Source organism: Protopterus annectens, chromosome 10.part0, assembly GCF_019279795.1.
Source record: "Protopterus annectens isolate FY-2018-M chromosome 10.part0, PAN1.0, whole genome shotgun sequence".
In the NCBI taxonomy this organism is placed as follows: domain Eukaryota; kingdom Metazoa; phylum Chordata; order Ceratodontiformes; family Protopteridae; genus Protopterus; species Protopterus annectens.
In genome coordinates, this window is record NC_056744.1 from 1,469,717,333 (window position 1) to 1,469,733,998 (window position 16,666).

A 16,666-nucleotide genomic window follows, 5' to 3' on the forward strand; every position below is an offset into this window, starting at 1 on the left:
TCTGGGTCTCCCCCAGGCTACCAGACTCACATGCTTGTCTCGAAGCCTGACTGCGTGTAACTGCATTAACACATGGTACTGCCTCATACAAATCCTTCACTATCAGAAAATCTGCAGGATGGTAGTTCAGTACCCTTGTTGTCTCGAGACAACCTACTATTGCCATTTTGTCTTTCCCACTGAATGCCACATGACCCCACTGGTTGCATTCAAAACATTTAACCCTAGGTCCTGGATGTGTACCTGGACTAGTGGCTTCCCCTACTACTGGCAGATTCTGTTGGGGCAATCTGGGCTGCCCACAATGGGTTCCTTTAGACTCATGATCAGTACCGGGGATACCTTACCTGTGCAAGGGTGCCCTGCTTGCTAGGTATGGGTCTCCCTTCTTCCCCAAATCATCTGAAGTAGCACATTGTCTGTCAGCTAACTAGATCCTTATGTCCTCAGGCCAAGTGCTAAGGACTTGTTCCCTCACCAAAAGGTCTGCCAGCCCTTCAAAAGTGGTGACCTGACATCCACTCACCCACCTATGAAAATAAGTGCTCAGTTCAGCAACATATTCACACACACTTTCATCTGCCTTGCGTCTATGCTCACGAAACTTTTTCCTATATGTTTCAGGTGTTAGCTTAAAAAATTCTAACAAGCAATTCTTAACAGCAGTATAATCAAAAAAATTGTGATCAGCAAGTTTAGACAACACAGTTACAGCTTTACCATGGAGTAAGGGGGTCAGGAACCATAAGAGCCTTTGGTCAACATCATACTGTTTACATACCCTCTCATACATATGAATGAAACTATCAAAATTATCCCCCTCTGCAGAAGAAATTTGCTGACCTTTTGTACTTTTGGGGTCCAGTTACTCCCTTCCCCATTACCTCAATGACTCTGGCGAAGAGTCAGCATTCCCTTTTCATGCTACCTCTGCTGCTCATTTTCCACAGCTTCCATTTCCAAATGCCTGACCTCCAAATCAAAGTCTCTTTAGCTCCAGATGGATTTTTAAGTCCTCTGCAGAAAGGTTGAGCTGTCCATTCTTTGAGTGTCGCACATCTCCACGGCCAGTCTGATCTCCCTCCTGATTGCTGTTTTCTGATGTAGCTGTGACCAAAGCTGCAATCTTGTCTGCCTTAGTCAGGTTTCCATGCACCAGTCACCTAGCCTGGCAAATCTCAGCCAGATGGCTCCTTGTCGGCTTTCCATACTCCTTTGCTGACATGCTTGCATGCTCTGCCTGACTAACTAAGCTAATAAAAGAAATAAAGAAATTGTGATCTAACCTCTGAGTATTCACTGCATGGCTGATTTAGAGTACAAAAACACCCTCAGTGATCACTGTAAATAAGCTACAGGAATTCACTATCCACACCAATACAAGCCAATTAGTATGTGCCAACCAATTAATATGTGGTGTGGATATCCCACCACTGCCAAACAATTGCTATGTGACACCCGTGCATTGGCCCAGCAATCAAAGAGCCTCAATCCTCACCACTAACACCAGTGAGGGGCATCCACATAGGGGAGGAAACAAATACACACACAGTAAAGTAGAATTTCCCTTAAGAGCACACAGAGATCACAGTCAGTCTGGGGCTGGTATCTCCTTTCTCTCCACATCCCCAATAAGACTCCCCAATGGCACAGCGACAGGGTCCAGATCTCAGCCTAATGGTCAAGTTAAAACCTCCAGCACCCTCTCTGTCCAACCAGTGCTTAATGTCTCTGCCCAAGTAGCTGACACACACACACTTTGAGATATGAGTTATACACAAACACACATACACTCCTGGGGATGGCTGGCACAAGTTCTCCAGCTATGCCCCCTTCTACCCAGACTATACAGTAGCATCACTTGCCACCAATCACTAATATCAGCTACTAATAAGGCCCTTATCAAAGGGTGTCCAATTATTACTGTGCAATATTATTATCCAAATGGTAAGTGGTACATGTGGCTGAACAGCAAAGCTTATTGGAGTGACTTGGACAGTATCACTACTATATACATGCAATGTACACTAGAGCTTAAATTATCTCTACACAAAACAGCCACAGTTGAAAGGTTTAAAAATATTTAATAATAAATAATAAAAACACAAGACAATACTTCTTACTATACTGTGCTAGTCAAGAGTTCAGAGACCACAGGAAAATGCTTAAAATAATACAGTAGAAAAGTTCTGACATCAATACATAAAAACAACTAATCTAATCTTCATATTTCCTAGCTATTTCTAAGAGAAAACACACTTCTAAAATAAACTTACATATAGAGCATAGGCAGAGCGTTAGTGATGTTGATGTTCTCATACAAAATGCTCTGAGTCCCTCTGTCCTTAAACTGATAACACAGTACCACTGATTCATTTCAGATTACATCATTTTCTGTTTCCTGGGCTAAAAGAAGCTCAGAGTGTAACAGCCCTTTTGATCTTGCACCTGGTCAGGAAGCTACAGCAATAAAAGACATTATTCATGCAAATTCTAGCAATTAACTCTAGTCTCAAAACATAAGCAAGAATTCCTTCACCCAGACATCTCGGCTCCGGGTTTTGTGATCAAACAATTATACCATGCTTGACTTATCAGCTTTCCTACAGCAGAGTGCACTGCTGTTACATTTTGCAGTTCCACATTTAACACCATTTTCTTCCATTTAAGAGAACAACCCTGTGGCTTATATTAATATTTACAAATGACAGAATTATCTACAAAATTCTACCTGGCTAGGCTGGCAGCCTTCAACTACCTTCACAGGTTTAAAAATCCAGTAATCACTCCGACTCCAATAACTAATGCCCAAAGGTTTAATTCACAGAACCACAATAAAAATAAAAAATTACATCCAGGTCAAGCGCTTTCGTATTATCACTTCATCAGAACAATTTCCTCACCATAACCTCAGCCTTATATAATACATTCAATTAACTCAATTAGGTACAATCCTGTCTTTAAAGAAACATACAAAATGTCATCTTCATCCTAACAGCATCAAGAAAAAACAGTATGCATTTTAACAATATTCAAACAGACAGAAATAAAACAACATCTTTAAAAACAACATCTTTAAAAATATTAAAACAGGTTTATGTATAATAGTAGTTATAGTATATATAACCTGGACTTAAAGTTTTAATGCCCTATATTTTAATTCATGTTTAATACTAATATGCTCATTTAATCCTGGGGTTTCACTAGCATTTAGTCTTAATTGCCATTTGACTTCAGCCCTCAATAATTTATTATTCCAATCACCACCTCTAAAATCATGTCCTACTACTTCTAGTATACCAAACTTAAAACTATGGCTAGGTAACATCTTAATATGTTTACATAGTGCATTTTTTTCATCATTTCTCTTAATACTATAACAATGCTCGTATATCCTTCTACTCAACTTCCTCTCAGTTTTACCTATATAGAATTGTCCACATTCTGAGCAAAGAGCTAGGTAAACCACCCCCATAGTATTACAAGATCCATTCATAAAACTAACCTCTCTATTATATGCACCCACCGTAATCTTAGGAACATCAGTGATAAACTATCAATAATCACATGCCCCACATCTAGAGGTACCTTTCAACTTGTTATTATTTTCCAAAAAGTACTTTAAATTATTATTCATCTTATATGTAAATAGGGGTTTTTCACCTACAGTTGTTAATACCTCTTTATTCCCCTTAAACATTGCCCAATTATTTTTAATAATTTTCTGTACTTCCCCTGAGGTTTCACCATATGTTAAAACCATAGCTTGTGAAAAAAGATTAACCTCTTCTAATCTTTTAACAGGGATTTCCTCGTCCCTACCTAAAAGGGGTTTATATCTCTCATCCCACTGTTCCATAAGTGAAGGGACATATGGTTAGGGTCCTAAGAATGTACTCTAATATAGAATTTGTAAAAAGGGAAACTGAAATACTATTAGAAATGTTTGTAGCTAGAGGCTATCCATATTCTTTTGTTTCACAGATTCGAGATGGACTTGTGGAACAGTGGGATGAGAGATATAAACCCCTTTTAGGGGCATGTGATTATTGTAAGTTTATCATTGATGTTCCTAAGATTACGGTGGGTGCATATAATAGAGAGGTTAGTTTTATGAATGGATCTTGTAATACTATGGGGGTGGTTTACCCCCTTTGCTCAGAATGTGGACAATTCTATATAGGTAAAACTGAGAGGAAGTTGAGTAGAAGGATATACGAGCATTGTTACAGTATTAAGAGAAATGATGAAAAAAATGCACTATGTAAACATATTAAGATGTTCCCTAGCCATAGTTTTAAGTTTGGTATACTAGAGGTAGTAGGACATGATTTTAGAGGTGGTGATTGGAATAATAAATTATTGAGGGCTGAAGTCAAATGGCAATTAAGACTAAATGCTAGTGAAACCCCAGGATTAAATGAGCATATTAGTATTAAACATGAATTAAAATATAGGGCATTAAAACTTTAAGTCCAGGTTATATATACTATAACTACTATTATACATAAACCTGTTTTAATATTTTTAAAGATGTTGTTTTTAAAGATGTTGTTTTATTTCTGTCTGTTTGAATATTGTTAAAATGCATACTGTTTTTTCTTGATGCTGTTAGGATGAAGATGACATTTTATATGTTTCTTTAAAGACAGGATTGTACCTAATTGAGTTAATTGAATATATTATATAAGGCTGAGGTTATGGTGAGGAAATTGTTCTGATGAAGTGATATCTGGCGCTTGACCTGGATGTAATTTTTAATTTTTATTGTGGTTTTGTGAATTAAATCTTTGGGCATTAGTTATTGGAGTCGGAGTGGTTACTGGATTTTTATTTGTTGTTTTTTCCACTCTTCACCCTGGTTTTTACCTTCACAGGTTTGTTTTTGAATTCTAAGGTTTGTTTACAACTAACTCAATAACCATTTATTTTATAGCATAAAATTAGAAGTAAGTAGTTTATGGGAATTGGATGACACATCTTTGCATAGCATACATTTTGCAGGAGAATGACTTCAAAATGTTCTTACACCAATTGCAAAACGAATGATTCCTTGACTTTCAGCTTCTCTCACAACATCACGTTTGTCAACATAATCTGTGGATTCTCCATCCGTAATGATAATCATAGCACGAACTGCATTCTCCCTTGCTCCACTCTCTGTGGTATATACATTTTCCCTAAAATTAAAAAAATCAAACTCTTCAGATTAACACTGAAATATTTTTAAACTATAAAGGCGAAGAAGAAAAGTTGCCATATTTGTACATATCATTCTTTCTACTCATCACTGTCATTTACATTACCATGTTTTTATAACTGAATCATTAATAATAAATACGTGCCATTTCTTGAACATGCTACAATCTCTCAGGTGTTTTCTGGCATATAAAAGTAATGATAAAATTGTGCCACTTGCAATTTGTAGTAAATTAAAATTCTCCTTAGGAGGGTATTTTCCATAACAGGAAAAATAATGTTTCCAGGGAGTTCTGCATGATGTGGAGGATCACCTTTACTACCAGACAGTGGGTTGGATTCCAAGTCATAGAGGCAACACTGCAAAAAGCCTTCCCAAAAAGAAATTACTGCTCTGAATTGCAGAGAACAGCAGTTAAATTAAGTTACCATAGACATCAGAAAACAAGTCAATATAAGGGAAACATTCAGAGCTATGCACAGCAGTGCACCTCTATTAACACAGCCCAGTGACATGCACGAAAATCTTTTAACTCAATAAAGCACCATTTTATACAGTGTGAATGTACACTTGGATTAGATATTAAACAATAGATCTTTGAAGAGAGGTCAGTACAACAGTAAATCATAAACCAAAGTTATCTACTCACCATAGCAATACATCTGTGTTGTCTGTTTTCATCCTCCCTCAACTGATGGGTTTTGGGTCCAACTTCGGCCACTCTTCAGACTTTGGCTCTTTAGCCCAAGCTCCTTCTCTTACCCATAACTCAGTCTAAACCATGTATTACATCCAATCGAGTTTGCTACTTAGCACCTAAATATCCTAGCTGATAACAATGTAATATAAACATGAAGCAGACAAGGAAACAGCAAGCAAAAACTCCAGAGAAAGAGAAGAAAATTTGCAGCTTACTTAAGAAAAGGCCAATAGAAGATCCCCCAGGTCATACTAGGAGACCATATAGAAATCTTCTACAAATGGAAGGGGGAACAGAGGGAGGGAGGTTGAGGAAGAATGAAAACAGATGACACAGATGTATTGCTATGATAAGTACATAACTTCTGTATCTGATGTCTTTTTCGTCTGTTCCTCAACCAATGGGACAAAGTCACCAGCTAAAAGAAACATAGGATAGTCTTTATGGAAGGATATTCCCGAATATGGCAGAACCAAACTCCACCCTATCCCTAGATAAAATATCCAATTTGCAATGAGCAATAAAAGTATGAGCACTGGACCAAGCGGCAGCCAAACATGTCATCTATCAAAGCTTCAAATAAGAAAGTGGATGAGATGGAAACAAATCTTGTGCACTGAGCCCCTGAGGGTCTTGGTAAAGTTAATTGCTTTTTCTTACAAACATAACAGATACTAATCAGTGAGCCATCTGGCTAGATTTACTTTTGACAGAGACTGACCCAATTTAGCCTTTGAAAAGGAAACAAACTGTTCAGATTTTCTGAAATCTTTAGTTCTGAGGAGGTAGAACCTGAGTTGTCTGTGCACATCCAACAAATGAAGCATATATTCTCCTTTGTTCAAGAACTTTAGAAAGATGACTGGTAAATTGATGGACTGATTGAGTGCTGACTCAGAAGCTACCTCAGGTAGAAAGGAAGGGTTAGTTCAGAGGGAAACTATCCTTATGAAAAAGTAGGTAAGGTGGCTGGGAGGGTAGTACCTGGAAATACTGTCTTTAACAGGGGGGGGGGGTGTGAGTAAATAGGTACCATGGCAGAATGCTTTGCATAATTTTAGGAAAGCCAAGGAGGAATTATCTTTGCCTATGTGGGAATTGAAAATCACAGTGAGTTGTACCTTGATTATAGAATAACTAGCTCCACTATGAAAAATGGAACCGAGGAAATCCAGAATAGTTGGAACAGGTGCCGAAGAGGGATCTAATTGTCTTTAATGAACGCAGATAAGAGAATCTTATCTAGTTGCTCTTATAAACCTTCTTAGTAGAATCTTTCTGAGAAGGCATAAGAATGTGCCGAACTGGAGAAGAAAGCCTGGACTATCTAGCCATCACTGGAAGTGGAGAAACCATGCTGTTAGTTTCAGGGACTATATGTCCAGGTGAGGCAGTCCAGGCAGATGATACAGAAGATGTGGAGGGGTTCCAACACTCAGAGAGGGTGTATTAAATTTGGCTACAGGAAGGGGAGACCATACTTGTCAAAGCCAGAATGGGGCAATGAGGATTACCTTGCACTTCCATTGACATGTTTTCTGTAAAAATTTGGAATTAGGAGAGTAAGTGGATATGCATAAAGGAGACCAGGGCACCGAGTGTGAAACAGAGAGTCTCCCAGTGACTCCCCCTCTGGGCATTTCAGGGCAAAGTACCTGCTGCGATTAGAATTGTGAGGGGAAGCGAATAGGTCACAGTATGGTTGGCCCATTGGCGAAATATGTTTCGCCACTGAAAGATTCACAGACCACTCATTAAGAAGCAGGATGGATCTGCTTAGTGTGTCTGCTAATACACTGAACTTCCCAGAAATAAGCATTGCTAGAAGAAAGTGGCTGGAAGAGATCATTCATTGCCACACTCTCCTTGCTTCGCAACTTAAGGGGTAAGAGCAGTTTCCCCCAGTCTATTGATGTATTAGACAACAGACATGTTGTCTGTCTGTATAGCAATCATTCCTAGGGGAGAACATCCTGAAAGGCTTGCAAAGTTAGGAGAACTGCTCTCATCTATACGACACTGACGTGAACACTGGCCTCCAAGGGGACCATGTGCCTTGAATCATCTGTCCCGAGTATTGCCTCCTCTTCCCCAGCTGGGAAGTGTTCATGGTCACTGTGGCCTTGGGAAAGGTAAGAGTAAAAAGGTGGCCCTGAGAGATTTCTCTTGTGTGAATCCACCAGTTTATATACACTATGCAAAATTTTGTGATTCGAATAGGGAAATTCATGGGGTGCCAACCTATCCACCATTGAACTTCCAGTGTCCACTGTAGATCTCTCACGTAAATCTTGCTAATGGCACATGTGTGATAGCAGCCTCCACTGAACTGAAGAGCTGTAGAGCCAACTTGACTAGAAGTGAAAGAAGACATAATAGATGTATGACTTGATTCTGTAATGTGAACAGTCTGGCTTGAGGCACACTTGTAACCTGGGAAACTGTATTGAGGATAGCACCTATCCAGGATTTGGGTATGGGAAGAGATGAAATTTGCAGTAGTTCTCTGTGATGCCCAGGTGAAGACATAATTGGAGCAGGTAGTCCCTGGCATGAATAAGAAGATGTTTGGTGGGAGCAGTGAAGAGCAAGTTGTCAAGACAGGAAAACACCCAGAATCCTAACAGTCTCAACTGAGCTGTAACCACTGCCATGCACTTAGTGAATATCCAGGGGGCTGTGGTGAGGCCAAACAGAAGGGCTCTGAACTCAAAGAGACTGGCTCCCAGATGGAAGCAAAGGTATCTCCTGGATTTCATGTCTATTTTGATATGATAGTACACATCCTGAAGATCTACTGAGCACATCCAGTCGTCCTTCCACAACAGCAGGAGAATGGACTGAACAATCACCATCTGGGATGTAGCTGAACTGTTTCAGAAAGCCTTATGAAGCACCGACTTTTCCAGGGAAGGGGAATCGGAAGACCAATCACATTTCTGTCATAAAAGTTTGAGAATATTTCTGAAAGTGACATCTTCAAGGGGTGATCTAGGGGATCTCTCCCCTTCATCAAAGTTAATGTCTTCAGTTAAAGATACCTACGGGGAATCAGTGTGCCTCTTACAACTATGCTTCCGAGGAAATTCCCAAATGGGAAGATCCCAGGAAGACTTGGAAGTCTGGGGGGAATCCTGAATCAGGACTGTCTCATGGCTAGGTCAAACAAGCTATCCAGATAGGGCAGAATGAAATGATTCAGGATCCAGGGCAGACAGTTGTGGAGAGGGGAGGACTAGAGGGGGGCAAGGATATCCTGACCACGGAGATGGATAATGCCCTCTCCACTGCATCAAAAGCAGAACCCACGGGAGAACCCAAAACCGCCCTGTTAGGAGCTGAGGCCACCTGCCAGGCTGGTTGAGAGAATACCCATGAATCAGTCTTGACACAGAGATCAGAGTTGAGCTATCCAGCACCAAAGCACCGATAGGAAGGGATGGCTTTGACAACCTCAGAGTTGAATCCATACCCCCCCCAATCAGGCATAGATACTACAATTCTGAGATCCGAGCAGAGATGGTGTAGGTGCTGACAAAATTGAAGCCTTCGGAGCCAATGCAGACAAGCTTGGGAACATCAGATCAGATGTTTCCGAAGCCAAAGGGATGATCAGAGTAAGAGTTAACAATGCTGTTTGTGATGGTGCAAAGCTCATGGGTCCAAAAAGAGACTGAATTTGGGTTTTGAGAAATTTCCTCATCATTCTGTTCACATCTGCTTTGGTAAGGTTCTTAGTAGACCTGACAGATGACACATATGGGGTGTAGAAGCCCGTTAAGGCATATCTAAGAGAAATGGTAAGTGCAGCCTCAACAGTACCAGCTCCATTGAGAATCCTGGCTATCTACAGATAGAAGACTTCGAAGTACAAAAGGTCAGATCCAAAAAGATGGTCAGATCCAAAAGTTTATAACTTTTTTTCTGATGGAGATGATTGCATTGTCAAAAGAGCTTCCTTGACTCCTTATACTTTTCCTTGTCTTTTCCGTAATGATTCCCTCTTTGCCAGCCTCTTAATGGAGGAAAAGGCTTGAGAAACAGAACTGCACCAGCAACCTGTGATTGAACTCTGCACAGATTTCACACTCAGCATTCAGGTGCCCAGCACCAACATAATACACACAGAGTGGGCATTTGAATTGGGAATTTTGTACCTACCAGAGGAGAATTTCTTAAAACCAATGGGTTTTACTGATATGGTGACACCCATAACAATGTCTACTCACAAAAAGGCCACGTCTAAATCAAAAAAGAGGGAAAACCAAGACAAATACCAGCAATGGCAATACAGTACTCTTGTTATTCAGAGAAGAAATACCAACAATGGTAATCAAAGTATGAACCATCTAGTAGAAAAAGGGGAAAAAAAAGGGATGAAGGCACAAGGCCTACTGTACAAGGCAGAAGGCACTCAACACTACAGCAAAACACTATAAAAAATTCTACAACTACCCTCTGATTTTGTTTTTTTTTAACTTATTTTATCCACTAGTAGAACATGTAACAGAAAAAGGGGTGATAATCACTTATCTGACAAAAAACTATCATGAACTACATGAAATCGGGTCTGATCGCTGGAAGCGGCAAATGAGATCTGGGGTAATAACAAGGTTTAGAGAGGATTATGGTTAGAGGAGGAGCTTGAGCTATGGAGCCAAAGTCTGAAAAGTGCCGGATGTAAGATCTGAAACCCATCAGTTGAGGAACAGATGAAAAAGACATCATCAGATCATGGTTTTAACCATATTCTGTGTTCTACTTTCTGTCCCGATTTTTCTCAGTAGTGGCGATCTTTCCGGGGAGGACTACTATATGCTTTGTGCCACGGAAGGTACCTATGCAGATTGCATAAACTTTTAATTATCAAAATTTTAGAAATTACAGCATAATATACATAGTAGGAAAGAATAATAGTGAAATGAGAAACTCAGAAATACCGTAACAGTATGTACAAAAAAAAAAAAAAAAAAAAACAGGGAAAAAAAAGGACAGCTTTACTGCTGCAGTTACCTATCCTTAAAGATCTGCTGGCATGTAAGAGCCTTACACAAGTAAGACACCAGACATCAGACACCTTTCCTGTAACTGTATATAAAAATACTTGAACAGATTGTGAAGAAGCACAAGGTTACCCCTTGCAAGTGGAGAGTAACAGTAACCAAATCACACCTGTGGTATCCTACATCCTGTCCAAACACAAATTACTAGTTGTTAGGTTTGGGTATAGCCAATATACATGTTTGTGCTAATTATCTATCCCAGATAAATAAGCTATGAAAGTCAGCACATCAGTAAGTGCACTGCTGCAGAATATGTAGCATAAAAAGTATTCTCCAGGGGCTATTTCCTTTCAAGTGAGATGGCAATACAGTAAGATAATCAAATAGTTTTGCAGATAAAAGGGAGGCCACTTTATTCTCTCTTGGAGAGATAAAATTGCGAATTCATTTTAATAGCTTGAAAGTCTACTTCCTCATAAATAATACTTGGAAAAATACAAAAAATCAAATTAAACATAAAACACTCACAAAATTAAAACTCTATCACATAATATCAAAAAGAACAAATTCAGCCACAAAATAAGAACACAGACTAATATAATATAAACATTATGGTACAAATCTCTCCCTTTCGCTTCAAATATAAATCAGTAAACCAAACAAATGTAAAATAAAATAATATGTACTACTAATCAAGCAGGCAATATAGCATTCCCCATCTAAATTAAACTCAAAACACATACTCATGCCAATAAGAAAGCTGTTAGGAGCAGCTATACTGTCACCTTAGTCAAAATAACTCCTGCATGTTAGTGTATGAGTGTGTGCATGTATATAGGTATATATCCACCAACACACCACACATATATGTGTGGGTATGTCTGTATACATAGAGAGACACACACAAATTCACAAACAAATTTATATACATGTGTGTGTGTGTGTGTGTGTGTGTGTGTGTGTGTGTGTGTGTGTGTGTGTGTGTGTGTGTGTGTGTGTATATATATATATATATATATATATATATATATATATATATATACATGTCACAGTGGATATAAAAAGTGTACACATCCTTGTTAAAATGGAGTTTTTGTTTGGTGATATAAAAAAATGAGACCACAATAAATCATTTCAAAACTTTTCCCACCTTTAATGTGACCTATAACCTGTACAATTCCATTGAAAAACAAACAAATGTGTTAAGGAAAAAATATATAAAAAATAAAAATAAAAAAAACTTACAATAAGCTGGTTGCATAAGTGTGCGCACCCTTAAACTAATACTTTGTTGAAGTACCTTTTGATTTAATTACAGCATTGTCTTCTTGGGTACACACCTGCCATCTATTGAAGAGACTCTGATTAACCGCAAATAAAGTTCAGCTGTCCTAGTAGGATTTTCCTGACATTTACTAAGTTGCCCGCTACAGCAAAAGCCATGATTCGCAGAGAGCTTATGAAGCATGAAAGGGATCTCATTGTTGAAGATCACTCAGGTCACTCCAAGGCAAGTACAAATATGTCTCAGTCATTGTCCATGCTGGTGTGAATGACCTGAGACGTACCTCCCTGGACTACATGAAAAGAGACATAAAGGAGCTCTCTGAGCATGTAGCCCAGGCCGGTATGACCCTGACCTTGAGTAGCATCTTACCCTCACCAAGAATGATGCCACAATATGAAGACAAGATGATCAATTTCAACAATTGGCTTAAGTACTGGTGTCATTCAAATGCCTGTCAGCTTGGGGTGATATGCTCGACAAGCCACGAAGTTTCGCTTGGGATGGCTTGCACCTGTCACCCCTGGGCTTTCGGATATTGGCAAAGGCTCTTGCTAACCCCATAGTGCCTTTTTTAGGCAAGGCTCAAAAGACAAACCCACCTCCATAGGTATTACAAGGGATAAGAAACTAAGAGTAATGCTACTCAACGTCAGAAGTCTAAACCTCAAGATGCACGCACTCGAAACTCTCCTTAGCATGGAGAACATCGATATCTGTGCAGTAACAGAAACCTGGTTCAGGGCTCCCGAGAGCACCCCAGCACTACCAGGTTATACCTCATACCATTCTTTTCGGCCCCAAAACTTGGACCGAACCACAAAAGGAGGGGGAGTATCGATATTCATCAAAGATTCCCACACCTCCAGGTTGGTGGCAAAGCACGAAGCATCAGAGACTATCCATGTGCAACTAACAGTGGGTAAAACTGCCTTCCAGTTTATAGCCTGCTACAGACCGCCCACCCAAACCCAGGAATCCCACTCGGCCTTTCTGAGAACACTGGAAAATATGAAGGTCTCTCCAAACACCATTATATTGGGTGACTTCAACTACCCAAACATAGACTGGGAACATTACTCTAGCTCCAACACCCTAGCCCAAAGGTTCCTAGAATTTATAAACTCAAATGCTATGGAACAACTTGTTACCACTCCCACAAGAGGGGAAAATATACTGGATCATCATCAACATGGGGACTCTATACTCCAGACCAGAAGTGTATCCCTCACTGGTAAGATCAGATCATAAACTAATCTCACTGGATATTCACATCCCGACCCCACCCCCTGCCCAGAAAACCACAGTGAAAAACTTCTCTAAAGCAAATTTCACACTCCTCAAAACCGAGGTGGAATCCTTCAAAGTCCCCGGGCCTGTGGAAAATACGGCCCAGACCGCAGAATCCTTTATAAACGCATTCTATGAACACTTTCAGGAATGCATGGATCATGTGATCCCAAATAAAACCAAGACCCAGTCCTCCAAAGGCAGACGTCCTGTCTGGTGGACCCCAGCCATAAACAAACTATACAATAGAAGGAGGAAGCTACTAAATGATAGAGCAAAATCCCAAAAAAGGAAGGCATCACTGATCAGTATTAGCAAAAAACTGCGGGCACTCATAAAATTGTCTAAGGCCAGCTTCGGGAGAAAAATTGCACAGGACACTAAGGATAATCACAAGGCTTTCTTTAGTTATGTTAGGAACCTGGTGGTAATTCCCAGATATGCTCAGAATTAGTCCAAAATGACAAAAAATACACTGAACCCACAGACATTGCCAACATCCTAGCTGACAGGATCAGCACAAACTCCCCCCCCCTCCCCACCAAAAGGACAAATATCTATCCCAGCAGAGTACTGCCCCCCTGACATCTCAGATGCTCAGGTAAGAGCCGCCCTCTCCAAAGCAAAAAACACAGCATCAATGGGACCAGACGGTGTCCCTGGCTGCGTCCTACATGAACTCCAAGAAGAGCTAAACCCAAACATAAAATTAGAAGTTATGTACCTACCATAATGTTCCATGTTAGTTGTCTTCTTCTCGCCTTCTTTCTTGCTGGATGGGTTCGGAGCCGAACCTCGGCTCTGACTCGGCCACTCTAAAAGCTCGAGAGCTAGTTCCACCGGCTTGAGGCTCCCCTATATCCCACAATGCTAGTCGGTAACTCCTCAGATCTCGTTTGTAAGCTAGGCCCAGCTAGGAAAATTCCATAATATAGGAGAAAAGGAATAACCCACCTCTATAGGCTGACTAAAAGGGTGCCCTAAACCTGACTGAGGAAATATATATATATATAAATATATATATACATATATAGAGGTGGTAGAAAGGATAAAGGTCACAAAACAAACTCCTCTAGGTCTGTCCAGGCTAGGGGGAAGGAGGGTGGGACGCAAGAAAGAAGGCGAGAAGAAGACAACTAAGATGGAACGTTATGGTAGATACATAACTTCTAAATGTTAAGTTGTCTATCTCGCCTTCATTCTTGCTGGATGGGACCGCATCCCTAGCACCTTGTCCCGGGTGGCCTATCGGAACAGACTCTTGAGTACAGTGGAACCAAAGTTGGCTCGGTCTCTAGAGGCTAAGTCCAACTTATAATGAGAAATGAAGTTATGGGGAGAAGCCCAAGTAGCTGCAGCACAAATCGAATCAATAGGCAGTCTGTCTTGGAAAGCTATAGATGTAGCTAAAGCTCTAGTTGAATGAGCCCTGGGTTTGGTTGGCAACTGTTGATGTCTGATCTCATACACAAAGGTAATCAATGAAGTAAGCCATCTAGAAAGAGATACCTTAGAAACTGGAAAACCCATTCTGCCTTCTGCATAGGAAACAAACAGTTGATCAGACTTCCTAAATTGTTTGGTCCTGTCTAAATAGTACCTAAGTTGGCGATGAACGTCTAACCAATGTAATTTTTGTTCCGATCTGTTTGAATAGTTAGGAAAGAACACAGGAAGATCAATGGTTTGATTCAAATTTGCCGGTGAAGCTACCTTAGGCAAAAAGGACGGGTTATACGTAGGACACCCTATCCTTATGAAACAAAAGATAAGGGGATCGACTACACAGAGCATGAAGTTCAGATACTCTTCTGGCTGAAGTAATAGCTACCAAAAAGAGTGTTTTCCAAGATAGCAATTTCATTGAGCATGAAGCCGCAGGTTCAAAGGGGAGAAGAATCAAGGACGTCAGAACCAAGCTGAGATCCCATAGAGGAGGAGTATCCCTGATAGGTGGTTTGAGGAGAAAAACTCCCTTTAAAAAGGCTTTGCAGAGTTTGTGAGACATAATGGAGGACTCTGAGACTCCAACATGAAAGTTAGATATAGCTGCCAATTGAACCTTGATGGTAGAAGGAGACGAACCTGAGTGGAAAAGTTCGGCTAGAAAATCTAGAACTGATTGAATGGAAGCAGTGAAAGAATCTATATCCTTTGAATGCACCCAATAGGAAAAACGTTTCCACTTACTATGATAAATCTTCCGAGTAGAAGATTTATGAGAGGCTATTAAAATATCTCGAACTGAGTGAGATATTAGAGGAAGCCTGGCTAGAGTTGGAATTGGAGAAACCATGCTGTGAGGTTCAAAGAAGGGAGGGAGCGGTGCAACTGACCCGACTGATGGGTCAAGAGATCTGGAACTGGGTCCAGATGCCAGGGTTGCTCCAACAGATAACGGTGAAGAAATGGGAACCAAACCTGTCGAGGCCAGTAAGGGGCAATGAGGATCATGGAAGCTTTCTGAGCGATGGCTTTCTGTATTAGTTGAGATATCAGTGGAAAGGGAGGAAAAGCATACAGAAGTCCCCAGGGCCAATCGTGGACTAGAGCGTCTCTGCTGGGATGGCCTGGTTGGGGAAAGAGGGTGAAATAATCGCCGCACTTGCTGTTTTGAGGAGTAGCGAAAAGGTCGCAGCAAGGTCGGCCCCACTTTCGAAAGAAAGTTTCTTCACTCACCAGTGGGAGTGGGGAGTACTGAGCTGCTTGTTTGTCCTCAGAGGAGTGGTTAGAAGCAGCAACTTGTAATTTGTTGGCCATTTTGGGTCATTTCCTGTTTTTTCCAGCCCCCTGCTATAAAGCACGCTTTGGCGGGCTTTTCTGGCATTAGAGAACTTGGCATAGCTCCTCGTGGTCCCCTGCAGAGTTCCTAAGCCAGCAGAGAGCAGAAAAAGCAACTTTCTTGATCATAAGTATTTTTTAAACTTTTTAGTTTGCATTTTTCGATCTTTTGAGCTGTTCGACTACTGTTTGTGCCTATATTACTGTTTTATTACCTTATTTTCCTGTTTTTGTGAGCTTATATTGTTGATTGCACTTGTGGGCTAAAGTATTGCTTAAAAGTAACAAACAGGCTAATACACTCAAGTGTACCAGCCTTTGATAGCAATTTAGTCGAAAACAAAGCATTTACTGCATTTTTCCTGTCTGTTTGCAAAAAAAAAAAAAAAAAAAAAAATATTTCTCCT

General features: G+C 40.3%; 1 protein-coding gene across 1 annotated transcript in view; it reads right to left on the bottom strand.

Annotated features, from left to right (window-relative positions):
* Positions 1 to 16,666, bottom strand: part of LOC122813657 (integrin alpha-X-like) — a 3,682,398-nt gene that overhangs the window by 2,352,137 nt on the left and 1,313,595 nt on the right. Inside the window, exon 8 of the mRNA XM_044086096.1 lies at positions 5,030 to 5,180. Within this exon, the coding sequence (XP_043942031.1) occupies positions 5,030 to 5,180 (151 nt within the window). The remainder of the gene's footprint in view (positions 1 to 5,029; positions 5,181 to 16,666) is intronic.